The 19014-nt window shown below is 43.1% G+C and overlaps 1 protein-coding gene across 1 annotated transcript in view; it reads left to right on the plus strand.

The window, feature by feature from the left end:
• Nucleotides 1-19014, plus strand: part of si:dkey-22o22.2 (neural-cadherin) — a 221494-nt gene that overhangs the window by 94405 nt on the left and 108075 nt on the right. The window contains exons 2-4 of the mRNA XM_031319640.2: nucleotides 4131-4319; nucleotides 12548-12773; nucleotides 16352-16556. Of these exons, the coding sequence (XP_031175500.2) occupies nucleotides 4131-4319; nucleotides 12548-12773; nucleotides 16352-16556 (620 nt within the window). The remainder of the gene's footprint in view (nucleotides 1-4130; nucleotides 4320-12547; nucleotides 12774-16351; nucleotides 16557-19014) is intronic.

Genomic DNA, 19014 nt, shown 5'->3' on the forward strand with positions numbered 1-19014 from the left:
TAATCTATTGAGTGGCTGGTACATTTTGAATATTCACTAAACTATTTGGCTGGTGGACAAAAAAAGTTAATTTTGTACCTTGGTTGAAAGGCTTGCTGTAGGACCAACAACAACCGGAGGGCGTGTAGCTCTACGTAGACTACATCCTGTGTCTTAACACAGCAATAATTAAATGTCATTATTCTGGTGTCAGTGACCTTTCATCGGCCCGGAGGAAAAGAAAGAAGCGTTTCCTCCCCCCTTCCTCCCTCCCGGATGTGTGTTTCCATACAGCGAGGTTGAGTTTTCATAGTTTCTGCACCGGCTCACATGTGTGCTGACCGCTGGCGCTGCATCATAATGTGTTGATGTTCATCACGATAATGGGACAGATTTCATTTCACTTTTTTTATACGCGGCCCACAGCGCAGCATATGTAAAACAACAGACAGGAATAGATGTGATTATTCTGGATTTTATGAGCGGACTGAAGGCTGAAGACCAGCGACGCATAAGAGGAAGCACTGAGCTGGAAGATTCCTCTTCTCCTTTATCACCTCGTCCCCCTCCTTTTCATCTCATCCTCCTCTTCTTAACTTTCTGTTTTTAAAGGTCAATGTCTTTGTTTTCTCCCTCCACTTACTCCTTATTCTCTTTTCTCCTCTTCTCTTTCATTCTTTTCATTTCATCCTCCTCTTCCTCCATTCATATTTCTTCCAGCTCGTCCTCTAGTGCTGCAACTAACGATTATTGTTATTGTCGATTAATCTGTGGATTATTTTCTCAATTCATCCATTGGTTGTTTTGGTCTCTAAAATGTCAGAAAATGGTGAAAAATGTGGATCAGTGTTTCCCAAAAAGCCCAAGATGACATCCTCAAATGTCTTGTTGTGTCTACAACTCAAAGATATTCAGTTTACTGTCCCAGAGGAGAGAAGAAACTAGAACAATATTCACATTTAACAAGCTGGAATCAGAGAAGTTTTTTTTTTTTTAAATGACTCAAACTGATTAATTGATTATCAAAATAGTTGGTGATTAATATTTTAGTTGACAACTAATAGATAAATCTTTGCACTTTCAGACCATACGACGATATCGGTCGTTTGTTTGCTCCCCTTTAAAGGACAATTCCGGTGCAAAATGAACCTAGGGGTTAATAACATATGTGTACCGAGTCGACCGTTCTCTGGGACATGTTTTCATGCTAATCGAATGTGTCTCTAGCTTTAAACAACCTACCGCAAAACTGGTCGTTAGCTGCTAATGCTAGCTTTCGGGGCACTTGGTAAATCACTATTTCCACATCACTAAGCAGCTCAAACACAGCGTTCGTGATTCAACTGCTCATGACTGTTTTCTAAGATGGCGTCTGAATGTAAACACGAACGCTACTGTCTTTATAATCTATCTTTTTAATAAACTGTCTGTACACTTACAAAGTTCTCAATGCTTCGGTTTGCATGTAGGGACCCTCATTATGCTACCGTTTAAGTGTGGTGCTATTGTTAGTGGTATAAAATAGTGATTTATCAAGTGCCCCGAAAGCTAGCGTTAGCAGCTAACCACCGGTTTTGCAGTAGGTTGTTTCAAGCTAGAGACACATTCGATTAACGTTCGACTTGGTACACACGTTATTAACCCCTAGGTTCATTTTGCGCCGAAACTGTCCTTTATTACGACCCACAGGAGCGTTTTCCGTCCTCATATCTAAACCAGAGAAGAACGTAACGGGCGCGATTTTAAACACATCTTTAACGTTGTAAAACGGTCACAGTTTGGTTATGTTTAGGCACTAAAACTTCTTAGTAGTTCTTAAGTACTTCTAAGTTTAGGAAAAAGATGGTAGTTTGGTTTAAAATCAGAAGTTACTTCACTTTCAGTTACACACGTGACGCTGAACGTGACATACTGTAGCTACGTTTGTTCTGTTAAGTTTAAAAAACAAACTTGAATGAATCTCGGTCACTATAACCGTAAATATAGGTCGTAATTGCTGCTGGAACAAGCAACTTATGTGGCCGTTTTTCGGAGGACAGTCTCATTTATTCTCTTCCTTCTCCTCCTATTAGTTTTTCCCCAAAACTCCTCTCTCCTTCTTTTCCTCTCTTCACTCTTCTTACTCCTTTCTTTTCATTTCATCCTTATCATTCCTTTTCCTCTTCCTCCATCCCTATTTCTCTTCTCTTCCCCTCTCCTATTCTTTTTTCGTCTTCTCCAACACTCCTCTCATCCCTATCCTCTCTTTTCCTCCCCCCCTTCTCTTTTTCTTCCTCCTCCTTCTCTCATTCCCTCTCCTGCTCTCAGTTAGTTGACAGACCTTCAGAGACGATATATAAAAAGACACCTCCTTATCTGTCTCCTCCTCATCCCCCTCTCTTCTCCCTTCGTCTCCCTGAAGTGAAGTTGTATCTCTTGTTCGGGCTGTTGTCTCTCTTCGCTGCCATGAAACAAAACAGAAGCCAAAACAGCGAGCGAGCGCCGAAGCCCCTTCCAAACCGAACAAATCCCTCCTCAGAACCAGACGACACGGAAAAAAGACGTAAAGAAAGAAAGAAGTAGACTCGTAGATGCAGACAAACGTGCGTGTGTGTGTGTGTATTTTTGACTGGGCGAATGCGAGTTCCTGCTGTGTGGATGTTTCCATGTGATCTTCTGAAAAGTTTTGTTGTTTTATTTTGGAGGAGCCGGTTGCTTTCCTCCCCCCCCCCCACTCCCCCGTCACTCCTTCACTCTTTTCGAGCAGCATGGCGGAGATGAAAGATGTGAAAACACGACAGATGTTTTACAGAAATGTCACTTTGTCCCCTTTGGCTGCAAGCGACTCAGCTTTCATGCCACAGTCTGAACAAGTGGAGCTAGCTTAGCTAACAAGTTGCGTCACTACAAAGCCGAGACAGACAACAATAGCAGCCGGTCACAAAGCAAGCTAACGAAACGAAGCAGAAACTAAAATACACAAACAACAGTTGCTTCCAGATTTTGTAAAGCTGCCTGCCTAATAATAAATACATTTAAACAACACCTTGATGCACACAATATTGACTTAAAATAAGAATTTAAAAGCTAATGTTACTAACGTGAGAAAGGTAACAGAGCGTTTTCCGTCCTCATATATAAACCTGAGAACGTAACTGTCGCGGTTTTAAACACATTAACGTTGTGAAACGATTGCAGTTTGGTTAGGTTTGGCACAAAAAATACTTTTTTTTTTAGAAAAAAATTGTGGTGTTACGTTACTTGACTTCTGGTTACGCATGTGACGCAGAACTAGGCATAGCGCTGTTTGTTCCGTTTGTTCCGTAAAGTTGAAACGTAGTAAATGTAAATATGCGTCGTAATTGCTGCTTGAACAAACGACCTATGGGAGCATTTTGCGGGGGAGGACAGTCTCGGCATGAAAGATTAATTAAAACCTGACCGATTGAACTAAATTCCTTTAGACCTCTCTCTGTTTTTCTCGTAGATGCCGTTAGATGGCCGAGGTGACTTGTTTTGCTTCTGTTAGCAACCCCTACTTCTTTTACTCTGTTTACTGGCGGCTTTAAGCTATGCGTAGCCTATTGCGCCAACTTCTGACCAAACTACGCTGAAGCCCAGTTTATTCGCTGAAAACCAGTTGATGGAAACACGTCTAATTCACGTTTTACTTTTTGTGACATTTCATAGTTTTCTAATATAATTTACTTGGCAATTGAATGGAAACATGACTACTGTTCAACAGTTTTTCTGTCCTTGGTTTCACTTCAGTCCTTGGGTTTTTTAAGTCACGTGGCAGACTGGTCACATAATCGATATAAAGTGGATGTTTCAGTCTGTTTTTGCAAGCAGGGGCTATAAAGTTGGTGGATAAAACACATTTTTGCAGCTGCGATGGATAAAAGACTTAAAACTAATGAATGGAATTCATCACTGTGAAAAACAATCAGCACCAGCAGACTTCCTGTTTCCCTTCTCTTATTTAGTGGCTCTAATCAGCTCCACTTGTAGGACACAAAACCTCCTCCCAGGTGTTAATGCTTTGTTATTTTTCTTTCCTTTAATGTTAAAGTGAATCTATAAGTGTGCTTATTTGTCAAAGCAACTGTCACTACTGTAATTTCCGGCAAAAATCAGCATCCTTATATCGCCTTTCTATTTCTCTCCTCCAGGTGACGAGTGGTACCTGTGCAGGTTAACTCTGAGCATGCCCAGCCAGGCCGACCTGCAGTGGGCCATGTTTCCCTCGCCGTACCTCGCCGCTGTGGGTCCTGACGCCTCGCCCGGCTCTGTAGTGTACCGACTGTCAGCGCGGCAACGAGACGGGATGCTCGGACAAGCCCAGTTCCTCCTACTAGACAGTGAGTAGACTTTTTCATTTGATCTTTCATGTTCTACTTCTCTTCTTTATTATATTTAGGAACCAAAGACTGTAGGAAATATGGATGTAGTATTTAGTGCAAGTGACGTCACCCAGTGTTGTGAAGGATACTTTTAAAACGTATTCCGTTACAGAATACAGAACACATGCCCAAAAATGTAATTTGTAACGTATTCCGTTACGTTACTCAATCTGAGTAACGTATTCTGAATACTTGGATTACTTCCACATTGCATTTTATAAGTGTAGGAATGCGACCATCACATACAGCTTACTAAACAGGCCTATTCTGGTGTGTTCTTCTGTTCCAACTGGCTGAATGTGTACCTGAACAAGCAGATAGATTTTTGTATTTGTAGTCCCGAACTGCATACTACAAAAATCTAACTGCAGTCTAAGTTACCACGAGCTAATTTTAGCTAACGTTAGCTAACATGTCACACGGGGCTAGTCAGTCTTTCAACGGCTCTGGGGATAGTAAATCAGCACGTAGGAGAATGTAAAGTCGCATGTCAACTATAAAATAGCAAAGTGACCAGTAAAACTACAGCAGACGACTACCCTTGGCTAATTAAAAAAGAAACTTACTTTAAGATGCTTCTTCAGGTTGGAGGTGGAGTAATTTGGACGCTGAAAGTAGGTTGGTTGCTGCCAAGCAGAGGTTGCACTGCTATTTGGTTCTCCCTGTTCTTTCTTTAATGTGAAATGCTGTTTGAATTTCCAAGATAGAAACGCGGCAGAGTTAGGACAATTCCAAGGGCCCATGACTGACAGGGGCCCCAACAAATAGGTAATAACGAATATAAAATGATTAAACCATCATCATTCAGTATATATATATTTCAAATATAATAATAAAATTAATGATCTCTTTGATTTCACTTGTTTTTGGCAGTAAAAGTTAAATATCCCCATTGATCAAAAAGTAAACATCCATATTGACCGACCACCCCCCTGTATCTGCATGAAATGGTTTGGTCCTGCCATAGCGCACTTGCAGTCAGTAGATGCACCAGAACTAGGAATGGGCGATACCACACTTTTAGGATTCGATACGATACCGATACTTTTTCTTGCATTTTCATCGATGCAAGAAACCGATACCGATACCGTTAATTTCTTATTGCCAATTTTTGTCAGTAAAAATATTATTACATTTAAGACAAATCACAAGACAAATACAGACCATTTATACAAAATGTATTATGGTCAATACATAATAAAATTAAAAGTAAAATAAATAACATAAATATGAATGAAATAAATCAAATATGAACAAAAACATACACATTTTCAGGCCCTTGGCTGTGTCGCTGTCGGCTGTTTCGCACGTTGACGCTCATTCGCTCGTCTCCTGTCACGTGACATGGGCCAGCTCAATACGCCGCCAGGTACAGGGGTGTCCCGGCACATAGTCATTTAAGTAAGTAATCTAAAACAGCTGAAAGTAATGCATACACCCCCAATTATTATTTTTTAGTTTATATCGATATTCTTTTAAGGAAATCGATGCCAAATAAGTAGCATGAGTATATCGATCTATCGATACCACAGGATCGATACACCCATCCCTAGCCAGAACTAGCTACAGTGATCACGATGTTACCAAGTAACGTTAAATCAAAATCTGGTTTTCAAAAAAGGAAAGAGAAAAGAGAGAGAGGAAAGACAAAGGAAAGGATGTCAAACTGTAGCCCAGTTTTTCACCAAGAAGGGTGGGTAGCCTATAGTCTGTGAGTGGTATTAACCTGTTGGCTTAATGTCCATAGTGAAATAAGCTAGCTAGCTACAGACTAGTGTTAGCCTACATTTAATCACCATTCAATCAGTGCAGGGAAACGTTTAGCAAGATCTTCATATTAAATCATTGTCCCTGCCCCTTTTAGCAGATTGAACAACAGATGAGTCAGCAGCAGCCCAGTCTCCCCCTAACTGTGCCCCCCCCCTGTCCCAGTGAAGAAGGTGAGCAACGTTGTGTTCAATGACATGCCAGTTAGCATCATAGCAGGGAGTCTGTGGGGATTTCTCTGTCTTTCATTAATAATAATAATAATAATAATAATAATAATTTTGTTAAGAGAATTTTCCATTTTGTCGAATTTTACAATAAAAATACATTGAGACTGTAAAAGATGGCCTTCAGCACATTTTTTATGGTTGCTTTTAATCTTGCATCAAATAGTGAACTGCATACTAGACTTGTATGCATGTACAAATCACCAGCAATAAATATTGTGCTAGTGCTAGTATTGAACTACAAGAAGCAAGACAGTTTCAAGCCTTTAATTAGAGTTATGTAAAGCTGTTGATGGGACAGTTAAGTCCTAGAGGTGTGGTGACAACAGCTGCGCAGAGGGGGCCCAATTAGATTTTTTGTCATGGGGCCCAAAATTCCTGGTGGCGCTCCTGGTTCCCGGTGGCTCTGGCCGTCGCCAACTTGGTAGTCTGGATTGATGACAATTAATTCCCAGGATAATCGCCAGAACTCGGGGATGTGTGTTGCCGCTGTCAAACTCCATTCATTTCAAGAAACAACAACAAACTTAGAAATAGAAACTTTTTGAAAAGTTTTGAAGAACATTTGGATAGTACAACAAGGCAACCCTGCTTGGTTCTTTCAGGGAATGATTGTAAGAAGAATATGTTTTCCTGAACTGAGACATTTTGGGACCGATTGGTGGGATTCCTTCCTGGGACTATTTTGCAGAGCCACCGTCGCTGCGTTCGCTGCTTAGCGCCGCCCAAGACGATTGTGATTGGTTTAAAGACGTGCTAAACCCAGAGTTTTTTTTTTCTCCTATCCCAGATTGTATGCTCCTGTTGCCAGACCTTCCTTCGCAGCGCTGCGAAGATAGAGCTGGCAATGCGAGACATAGGCTTCAAGTAATGCGTTTGTGTCCAAACAGCAACAGACCGAACCATCATGTTTAGGCAAAGATACTGATGGCCGCGACTGTTGGTTCAAAACAACAATGGAGGAAGTGATAGACAGATGGTTCATCCAATCACCTGCCATTTGTTTTTTTCCAAACAGTTTCCAATGACGGCTTCTCAAATGTTTTTATTTAACAAACTGTATCAGGTAAGTAGCTAGGTAGGATCTATAAAAATCACCCGTGACACCCCTGAATTCCACAACGGTATGATTTTTTAAGACCCTTTGGTGGTAAAAATTAAAGTTCAAGATGCATAAAAACAGGATCCAAATTCCCCCTTTCGTCTGATATTTGCAGTAAATGCAAAAATGTGTTACCTACCACAACCTTTTTATTCCACTCATATTGTCCCAAAACCTGAGTGTTCTTGCTCTTATCTGCTGCCTGTATCTGTAATTAGGTCCGCTGCTTCTCCGCCAGGCACTCTGTGACCAACCTGTTTTGTTCAAAAGGAGCGATTTATAAATAAAATTTGACTTGTTGAATTTCAATTACCGTCAAGTGGGAGAGGGAGAGAAAAACGCACATAAACGGCATGGAGCCACGCAGCTAATCGCTCCCTGGGGCAAAGAAAGCTCCCAGATTCGGGAATAATAGGAAAATCTCTGGAGAGGCAGTGAGTGGGAGGGTGGGCGGATGGGTGCCGGTGGCTGTGGATTTTAAATTTTTTATATTTCTTTCTACAGAAGAAGAGGAGACAGAAGGAGAGATATTTTGAGAGCTAATTTCCAATGCTTTCATATATTAAGAGCTTCTGACTTCCCTTTGGCAGAATGTGACTACATGTGTACCGACGAATAATCCAATAATTTACATTAAAAATGGTTTTTAATATCATGCCAATATGGAAATATATTCATGCAGTGTGTGTATGTGAAGCCAATTAGTAGCATTAACGCGATTTTACTCACTTTGAGGATCTTAAATTTACATCGGAGGGAAACTGCTTTTTTAAAAAAGTCTGTGCATCCATTACGTTTGTTGGGCTACAAAATAGTTCTCTGCTTGTATATTAATTAACACTAAAGGAAGAACACAATTGCATTACCCACAATGCACTGCTAATCTGAGTGTACATACGATATACTCTACATTTTATAATATACAACTTCTTACTATTCTCCTGAGTGCTCGGTTTGCTTCAGGGACGTATTAGAAGTATTTTTGTTTCGGTTTGTTTACATGATGCTGGGCGCGCCCGCCTCCGTTGCACAAACAACGGGCGCATCTCCTGACACAAGGATGCAAGGATGTGTTTTCAGTGAGTGTCCACAATCTCGTGTGGTCGTTCCCTATATAATATTTAATAAACACGATATAGGGAAGAGTGAGTGAGTGAATGAGGGAACGGTTTCGAACACAGCTATTATGTCATCGATCAATTGACGGTTAAGGCCCCAACCTTAGTTTCTGTTATCATTTTAGGACAAAACATATGCAGTGTACGATGATAATGGTGGCAGCAACAAGTTCTCCAAACCATAGGACGGTATCGGTCGTTTGTTCCTACCCCTCTAATACGACCCACAGGAACCAGAGAATGTAACGGTCGCGGTGACTTGGTAAAACGGTCGCAGTTTGGTTAGGTTAAGGCACAAAAACTACTTAGTTAAGTTTAGAAAAAGATGGTGATTTGGGTTAAAAACAGATGCACGTGACGCAGAACGTGACGTAGCTCTGTTTGTTCCGTAAAGCCCCACTAGAGGGCGCTGCCACGTTAAACGTACTGTAAATATGAGTCGTAATTGCTGCTTGTACAGTACTAACGACGTCTGGGAGTGTTTTTCGGGGGAGGACAGCGTCAGTGGTAGCCTGACAAGCTAGACCCACATCAAGATGTTGGGTCTGGGAATTCCCCATTGGCGGGGCTCAATCCGAGGAGCGGGATAAACGGTTGTCTTTCAAATTCCCTCTGCACGCAATAGCCAGCTAGAGCAACGCTAGGGGGAGGTGGAGGGGTTGTGTGGCCTTGATCAACTGCCACTTTGTTCGTTTGAAAGCCATGATGTCTCTCTCTCATGGGTGGGCCAAATTCTCTGGGCGGGCAAAGCAGAGAAAGGGGAGGTAACCTTCCAGATTCCAGATTGGCCCATCTGAGCTTTCATTTTCTCAAAGGCAGAGCAGGATACCCAGGGCTCGGTTTACACCTATCACCATTTCTAGCCACTGGGGGACCATAGGCAGGCTGGGGGAACGCATATTTATGTTAAAAAAACCTCATAAAGTGAAATTTTCATGCCATGGGACCTTTAAGAATGACTTCAGTGCTTAACTCCAAGTCTTCCAGAGTCGTGGCTAAAGCCAATTCCAAAGACCGCTGTTCGCCAGCAGCAGCAGACATCTTCTTTGTTTTGAAGTAGCAGAGAATTCACGCGTAACCGTCGCAACTCTGCTGTCCTAATGTTAAGCCGCCTACCAACTCTATACACGATGTGATTGGCCTGATCAGAATTTGGTTTTTCCAGCTCTCAAGCCAACAGAGAGTTGCTAGACTGACCCTGGCTGCAAATTACATTTGCTGCCGCTAGAGTTACCACCCAAAATGGATAATAATTTTGTAGAAACAGTGGCCTTTATTTTCACACAGAAGTAAACAAATGTGGGCTTCTCATTTCTGACTGTGTGTCACTAACTCTGTGAATTGGTTAAAAACTTGAGCTGACTTTTAAATGTTTCCTGCTGACTGTTTTTAAAGTGGATCTTGATCAAAAGTGTTCACGGGCGAGCAGACAGTAAGACTGACCTGTAAGAGCCCTAATAATGAAACCCCGCCTGCAGTCAAAATGTCAAAACAATCTCTCCACAAATAGAGAGGAGGAGATGATTGACGGGTTGGATGCAGCTGCTGCTGGTTCAAAACCCTCTGGTCAACAGCTGGGCTTCCTTTTCTCCTCTCGTCCATCCTTGCTCCTTCTTACGTCCTTCCTTACTCCTTCTTACTTCCTCCATCATCTCTGTGCTCTACTCATTTTCTCCTTTTCTGCATTTCTTTTTCCTTCTCCTTCTTCTGTCTGTTCTTTCCTTAGGTATTAGGTATTTTCTGCATTCCCTAACCCTCTTAACTCGGGGCGTAAAAAATGAACCCGCACTCTTGCTCTGAGTCTTCAAAGAGTTTTAGAGTTTTAACACACACACACACGGACACACACACACACACGGACACACACACACACACGGACACACACACACACACGGACACACACACACACACACACACACACACACACACACATACACCGACAGACGTTGCTCCAGAAGGGTCCTCAGGAAGAAATACACAAACAGCAGCCCTCCAGCTTCTATCTTTTTCATTTAGGTTTTAAACTGGACAGCTGGATGTTCGGCTCCTAAAACACAGCGCTTTCAAGCCGGGGAGCGGATTTTGCCTTTAAATGTCGTCGCCGCATGATCCTCACTTTTTGTCGGCTAAACTCAACTGCCACTACCGCTAAAAGGGCCGGCAGCTCGCTGGGCTCTAGCCGACGTAACTTGACCAGCTGGCGGTCGTCTAATTTTCGTAGGATATCATACGTATTATACGTATACATTAGGGGTGGTACGGTTCACAAAATCCACAGTTCGGTTCGTATCACGGTTTTAGGGTCACGGTTTTCGGTTCATACGGTTCTTGTTATTTTTTTTTCTTAACATTCCAGAAATATACTTCAGCATATGATATATAGCTAAAATTAGCATATTGAATGCATGTTGCACAATACATGCACACAGTGGCAGTTCTATCTATTGTTTGATTTCCACTGTTATCATAGGTAACATGAAATCCAAAATGTTCCCACACACCAGACTATATACGACGCTGGAGCATCCTCCAACTCCGGGCAGCCTTCCTCATCTCTCCCACCTGACATTTCTACAACCTTCCTCATCTCTCCCACCTGACATTTCTACAACCTTCCTCATCTCTCCCACCTGACATCTCTACAACCTTCCTCATCTCTCCCACCTGACATCTCTACAACCTTCCTCATCTCTCCCACCTGACATCTCTACAACCTTCCTCATCTCTCCACCTGACATCTCTACAACCTTCCTCATCTCTCCCACCTGACATCTCTACAACCTTCCTCATCTCTCCCACCTGACATCTCTACACGTGACGTGACCTGCAGCGCTCCACGCTCCACCTGAGGAGCGGTCGGCTCGCCGCCTCTCAAAATCTGACGAAAATCTTTTAAACTGACCTTTGTCGATCACAAAAGCAGACAGATTCAGCAACTGTACGGCCTATTTCTCGCTTAAAATGTTTTCAGAAACACTTTTCAGTGAACTATTTTCGTAAAATACGAGATCGTATTCAGAACAAGACGCCATTAGAGTCTGTTTTGAAATTGGGGAGCAGCAAGAACCACGTGACGCGTTCGTCCAATCAGCTGTCGTGTGTTGCGTTCGTCACTCTCATCCCCCTCGTCGTTTCCAGTAAGTGTTTGAACATAGGTGTATAAAGTGGGCACTACGGCAGTAAGTGGTTAGTGCACATTAACAGTGGACTGACGAACCGTGAGACGCACACACGCTCTGAACCGAGACCAGCGAACCGAGCGGTTCAGATGTTTGTTCATGAACCGTACCATCCCTAGTATACATACATACCTGTTAGCCTGACATTTTCAAACTCAGATTCCAGTCAGAATCTGTGTCCGATACTGCTCCACTAGGCTGTGATTATTGGCCGTGTTTCAACCCAACCAGGAAAGAAAATGCCTCTGCACTCAATTGGATAGACCTACAACCAATCAGAGCTCCCCCCCATCTTCTTAGCGACCATCGGGGCCAGCTGATAAATTAAACTTTTGCCTAATCCCGTAGGAAGGACGGCAAAAACATCTTTCCGATCGACAAATGCCTTGATCGCGGTTCTCTGTTCCTCTTTTAAAATGAATGCGCTGTCGATATCTTCTATAACAGACGCGATGGTGGAATCTACACATCTCAATTCTCCAGCGGCAGCCATCTTTGTTGTAAACAAATTCAACCCGAGCGCTCTTTGGTGACGTGGCTGGATACGTTACTGTTGATCATCTGTCCATCATCGTCTAAAGACCGCCCTGACAATTTGATTGGTCCGAACAGCTCTGGTTCGAGCATAGTTGCTCCACAAGTCTAGACCCAACTTCCCGACCTCAAATGTTGTGGGCGGGGCTAAGTTCGGCTGACATCCAGGCTTCATACCTGTTGCAGTCACTCTACAATGTCTGTTTTAAACTGAATCAGTATGTCAAACAACATTCTTTCTTCCGTCTCGTCCATGCAGGTGGGGAGGAGTGCTTCGAGGTGGACCGTCGCTCCGGTGAGATTAGGACCACGGGACGACCTCTGACCCCCAGTAAGGAGTACCTTCTGCGGGTGCAGGCGATGGACGGGAGTGGTCGCAAAGGCACGCCGGCCACAGTGGCCATCCTGGCCGGCTACCGGCCGCCGCAGTTCACCAATGCCACCTACAGCCTGGATGTACCGGAGAACACGCCTGTCGGACAACCGTGAGTCCCTGCAGTAGTCTGATAAGCATTTTGATGATGTGTGGCGTTACTGTAGTTATTCTGAACGCCCTCTTTCCTCCCTATTTCTGCCTAAAAAAAAGCATGAAATGCTGAAAAAAAGAAAACGGAAGCAGAAGGAGATTTTTTATGTGTGGCGTTATATTTTGTGGCTTTAGCCACATACACTGGGGCAGGTTCAGCAGAGAAGAAAAGAAAAGAATTGACCGAAGGACAAAGAATAAAGCTTGAAGTAACACGAAAACACGAGCCAACCTTCGCTCGTTCAACAGACGGAGAGAATTTAAAACCGATCCCGAATCAAGATTCAAGATGTTGATTGTCAGAATTTGTCACACCAGTTATATAAGTACAAATGGGTGAAAACCTCATGGTATAGATTAAAATCACACTAATAGTAGTACTTGTAGTTTTATATGTGTTTTTATCTGCTCTGTGTGTGTGTGTGTGTTTATGGGCACAAGTGTCTGTTTGTGTCTATGTCCTCCAACATATTTACAGAAACATCATTTACATTCCACCGCCTCAGATACTGAGTGTGGAAATGGCATTTGCATGTGTGTGTGTGTGTGTGTGTGTGTGTGTGTGTGTGTGTGTGTGTGTGTGTGTGTGTGTCCACGGCCGGCTCCTTAGCTTTGCATGTCATGTGATGCATGAAAAGATGAGCCCTGTAGAGCGAGACAGAAGAAAAGAGGAGGAAGATGGAGGAAGAGGTGCAGGGGGTGAGGAGAGAGACAGGGAGAAAGGGATAGAAGAATGGAGGAGAAGAGAAAGGAGGGAGGGAGAGAGGGAGGAGGAGATGAGGAGAAGGGCTGGAGGGAGGATGGAGGAAGAGGACCCAGATGTTTGAGTGTGGCCTGAGGCGGAGAATTTGAAAGTGTGGCAAATTCAAATATTTATTAAAAGCGAGGTCTGGATAAACATGAAGGGGAGTGTGTGTGTGTGTGTGTGTGTGTGTGTGTGTGTGGGTGTGTGTGTGTGTGTGTGTGTGTGTGTGTGTGGGTGTGTTTGTGTGGGTGTGTGTGTGTGTGTGTGTTCCTCAGGGCTGCTGGCGCAAAGCACATTGTATTAATATCCAAGTATCCATGCCACCCCACAGCAGTGTGTCTGTGTGTGTTTCTGCCTCCATTGTGTCCCTTCATATGTGTGTTAATGTCCTGTGTGTGTGTGTGTGTGTGTGTGTGTGTGTGTGTGTGTGTGTGTGTGTGTGTGTGTGTGTGTGTGTGTGTGTGTGTGTGTGTGTGTGTGTGTGTTTTAGTCTAATTGATTAACCAGGTTGGGATGGTTTCCGTGAAGGCTGCAGCCCTGCGTCACGGCTCCTCTTCACTTTATAAGCCTGTTTGGAAACAGGAATGTGGAGCAGCGTTCTGCCGTCCTGTGGTCACATCTTTGGCTTTTTTGTTTCAGTCAGCGTTCTTGTCCGTCATCGTCCCCTCGTTGTGTCATCAGTCACAGCCGTAGACTGTAAAAAATAATGTACGAAGCGTCCAGATCTGAAAAGTGAAGCCAATGCTAAAGCTCCTTAAAGCTGCGTTCTCTCTAATCTTCCAGCAGGAGGCGACTCTACCGGCTCCAAACAGAAGTCTGTTTCTATAAAAGTCTATGGGAAAACGAGCCTACTTTTCACTCGATTCATTATTTTAGTTAACATTTTCATAATGAGTTTATGGTTTCAATCGCTAGTTTCAAGTCTGATTCAATGCAGCTCGATATTCATATTCCAAAATCAAAATGGCAACGCTCGTATTGCAAAACTCGAGGCTTCAAAACATCATCCACAAACCAATGGCTATAGCCTAACGTCACGGACGCTATGTCTGCTATTTTTTTTACAATCTATGGGGTAACGTCCCAACTACTGTCCTAATTCAAAATCCATATTTAGCTAAAACTGGTCCAAAAGACCCAAAGCCCAATGTAAATGACTTAGGCTGTGTCTCAAACCGCCTACTTGCACACGTCAAACACTTATTTTTAAGTATATAGTGTAGATAACGCAAAAAGTCATTGCACTGAAAGTACCTGGATGACCCCCTAAAAACGGTCAAAAAGTTCAGTGTGGAACGATGGACCCTAAATGGGCGCTATCTTGAAACGAACGCGTCACGTGGGTCTGGCTACTCCCGAATTTCAAAACTGACCACAATGGCGGCACGTTCGGAATACAATCTCGTATTTTACGAAAATAGCTCACCGAAATGTGTTTCTGAAAACATTTTAAGCGAGAAATAGGCCGTGCAGTTGCTGAATCTGTCTGTTTTTTTGATCGACAAAGGTCAGTTTAAAAGTTTCTTGTCAGATTTTTGAGGTAGCGAGCCGAGTGACCGCTACTCATTTGCATACAGGAAAGCCCGTATTTTTGGCAGGCTGGAAAATCGCGTTCACATGTGTCGCGTTCGTCCCGCTCGTCATTTCCGGTAAGTGTTTTAACATAAGTGTTCCTTTTGGGACAATACTAACCATCTAAAGTGGGCACTACGGCAGGAAGTGGTCAGTGTACATTAGCAGCGTACTGACGGAAGTATGCCGAACGAGACACAGCCATTACATTTTTCTTCGTCATGCATTATTTTTTAATGCTGTTTCCTGTTTAACCGGAAGTTTATTTTGAAAGGTCACTATTTACATGTAAGAAGCGGGACATTGGCAAAAACGAAAGGAGGTAAACGGTTACGATACCTGTAGAAAATGACAGAAAAACGTGTTAAAATGAACGGAAAGAACAATATGAAATGGAGTTTAGCTACAGTCGAAAATGGGCTACAAGGTATGTTTAGTACCTTTGTTTGTGTTTAAGTAAATTTGAGTTCAGTGGTTCTTGAGAACTTTGTGATGCTATGCTAACGTTAATGCATTATCTTGTTTTCTGTCTGTTCAATGTCTGGTTAGCTAGCTCTTACGTTGGTTACGTTTTCTATGCTTATGACACTTTTTAAAAGTTTTTGTCACTTTTTTCAACATTTCCTTTAATTCATGGTCAATAAACCTAATTTATATGACATTATACTTAATTTTTTAGTTAAAAAAGAAGCAGAAATTATGAATTATTTCGACTAATAGTTAAGATCAGAGGATGTTGAGTGGATCACAGACTGGTACATGTCAAAGCTTAATCAGGAGACTGTTTTGAAACCATTTAAACTATTATTTTGGGGCAATTTGGTTGAAAGAAACCAATTTTTCTGATATAAAAAAACATTGAAAATGGGTCAAATTTGACCTGAGGAAAACACAAGGGTTAATAGAGAGGCGAAGTCACTCCCCTTCCGGTGGACCTCATGGGACCTTAGTTCAGAAAAAATATGAACGAGAGTCAATGGAGAGAGAATAATTATGCCAAATTCAGCTCTGACCGTAGTTACAGTTTGAGAAACAGTTTCCAGTCTTTTTGGTATGGCGCACAACTATGCGGGTCAAAATGTATTAAATTGAAATGCGGGCTGGATATCAATTTGTGAGGGGCCAGGTTTGGCACATCTGATCTAAGTCTTGCCTCTCTCTCTTTGTGTGTGTGTGTGTGTGTGTGTGTGTGTGTGTGTGTGTGTGTGTGTGTCTTCCAGTGTCTCGGTGGTTCAGGCCGTCTCCTTCCAGAAGAAGAGTCTGTCCTACATGCTGCTGGTGAATCCTGGGAATCTGTTCAGCATCAACCAGGAGAGTGGAGCGCTCAGCCTCACCAGGACGGTGGACTACGAGAGTGGACACAACCTCCACACCCTGCAGGTCCGCGCCTCCGAACCCGACACCGGCCTCAGCGGCGTGGCAGAGGTACACACACACACACACACACACACACACACACACACACACAAACAGAGGGTCTCACATTGCCAGCGCTTTCTCCTTACACCGCTGTGGTGTAAGGTCTGGCTAAACCACAGATACATTCTGGGATAGGAGAAAGTGCTCTGGGTTGTTGGCATTTCTTTAAACCAATTACAATCGTCTCGGGCAGCGCTAAGCTTCAGACGCAGCGACGGTGGCTCTGCTAAATAGTCTCAGGGAGGAACTTGTTTTGGTGGAACATTTGCACCGTGCAAAAGAAAACGCCACATACAATATTAAATGAAGTTAACTGTTCACACAATACAGTAACGTGAGCTGATTAAATTATCTGGAAACATGGTTATGCTGCGTTCCAGGCAACCCGTAACTCGTGTTTGCACAACATTCTACCTGTGAAAGTGCCCTGGAACGACAGCCAAACCCGTAACTTACTACCTGTGAACTCGTACCAGATGGTTGTACTCTCAGTTACAGTTTTTGACGTCACACACACACATAAACAACAATGGCGACCCCTGTTGATGCTGTACAGACGCCGGTGATTAACAGTGAGAAATAGAAATAAATAGACATGAATAGGCAACATAAAGTAATTCCACACATTGTAATCAAAACAATACACATACGATTGTGCACTACTCAGTCCTTCCAGAAATATGCAGAGTTTTTTTGTGATTGTTGCGGGGTAAAATCCTTGATTATGCGGCACGTTTTCTTAAAAAATGCGATGGAATATGCGGGATATTTATGCAATTTTATGTGATGAAATTGCGGGAACTTGCAAAAACTGCAGTTTCATCGTGGCTTCATTGCGGGGTTTGCAGCTTTTCGATGATGTTCACGTCGCGTAATTACGTCACTTCATAACGTTCCCATGGCAACAGGGGAAAATGGCTGCTCTTGTGTGAAGTAAACGCAACATTTTTCAACTTTCTGCTAAGATATATGGGACTTTTTTGCAACGAAAATGCGGGGATCACGAGATCATGCAAGCCCCGCATATTTTGCGTGGAAATAGGAATCGAATTTGAAAAAATGTGGCCCCCGCATAAATATGCGGACTTTGGCTGATTATGCGTTGAATTATGCAATCACATAATCGTGTTTTTCTGGAGGGACTGACTACTACAGGTTATGTTTATTAAATGAAGCCCAAAATATGTCGCTGACTAGAAACCAATAGTATCAGCTAGCGTTAGCTAACGTTAGGTAGCCGCTAGCTAACACTAGCTAGAAGGGTTTGTCGCCCGGAACGCTACCGTCGTGAGTCGTGACTTGAAGTCGTAACTTACGGGCTAAAAATTGTGTCTGGAACGCAGCATCTAACCTCATTGGCTCTTACTTCGTCCACAGCAATCCCACCAATCAGTCCCAAAACGTCCCAGTTAGAGAGGAAACGCCCTAAACATATTCTTTGTAAAGAACCAAGCAGACTTGCCTTGTTGCACCATCCAAATGTTCTTCAAAACTTTTCAGACATTTTCAGCGTGTAACTCGCTAGCTCAAGGGTTCTTTTTGTTTCCCGAAAGCGAACGGAGTTAGACAGCGGCAACACACATCGCCGCAGCTGAAAAAAAAAGACCTTGCATTTTCACTTTTCAAACGCAGCCTTAATCACTTCCATACTGAAGTTTGGCGGGTTCAGCTGTGTTTTTCTGAGATGGTATAGTATTTCTTTATATGTTGCAGGAATTCATCATTCCTGCCGACTCTTCGGAAGTTGCAGGCACTTTAATCGCTTACGCGTCAATCACGGTATGAGTCCGTTTTCAAGCAGCTGGGTCAGGAAGGTCAGCGCTGAGCTGCACGTCTGCTGCTCCCCCGATAAACATGATAAATCTGTTCGACTCATCACACTCAAAGAAGACATTGACCTTCTGGACTGTTGCACATGCCGCTCTCTGTGGAAAAAAACGTCTTAATTATAAATGAGAGAAAGAGAGCGCTGCCGCGGAATCAGATGCTGTGATGCAACTGTTTCATGTTGCTGTTTATTCTGCGTTATGCATCAAAAAACTAAACGCACACACACACACACATGCACACACACACACACACACACACACACACACGCACGCACACGTTGCTAAGACACTAACACTCTGCTAAGTGCAGAAACCTGGCTGCTAAGTCTTGACTCTCATTACTACAGTAAGCTCCAAAGACTTTATACGGCTGATAGCTACATCTGTTCACATTAACAAACACACATACTTACACACACACACACACACACTCGCACATACACACACACCTACACACCTACACACCCACGTTATTACCTGCTCGTGTCCAGATGGTGTAAACAGACAGAGAATAGCTGCTAAACTACCAGCGTCACCCAAAGGCCTCTGCTGCTCTATAAGCTCGGCTGGCTAATTCTCTCTAAAGGGCCGGTGTGTGTGTGTGTGTGTGTGTGTGTGTGTGTGTGTGTGTGTGT

The sequence above is a fragment of the Sander lucioperca genome, chromosome 10 (genome assembly GCF_008315115.2).
Source record: "Sander lucioperca isolate FBNREF2018 chromosome 10, SLUC_FBN_1.2, whole genome shotgun sequence".
Taxonomy (NCBI): domain Eukaryota; kingdom Metazoa; phylum Chordata; class Actinopteri; order Perciformes; family Percidae; genus Sander; species Sander lucioperca.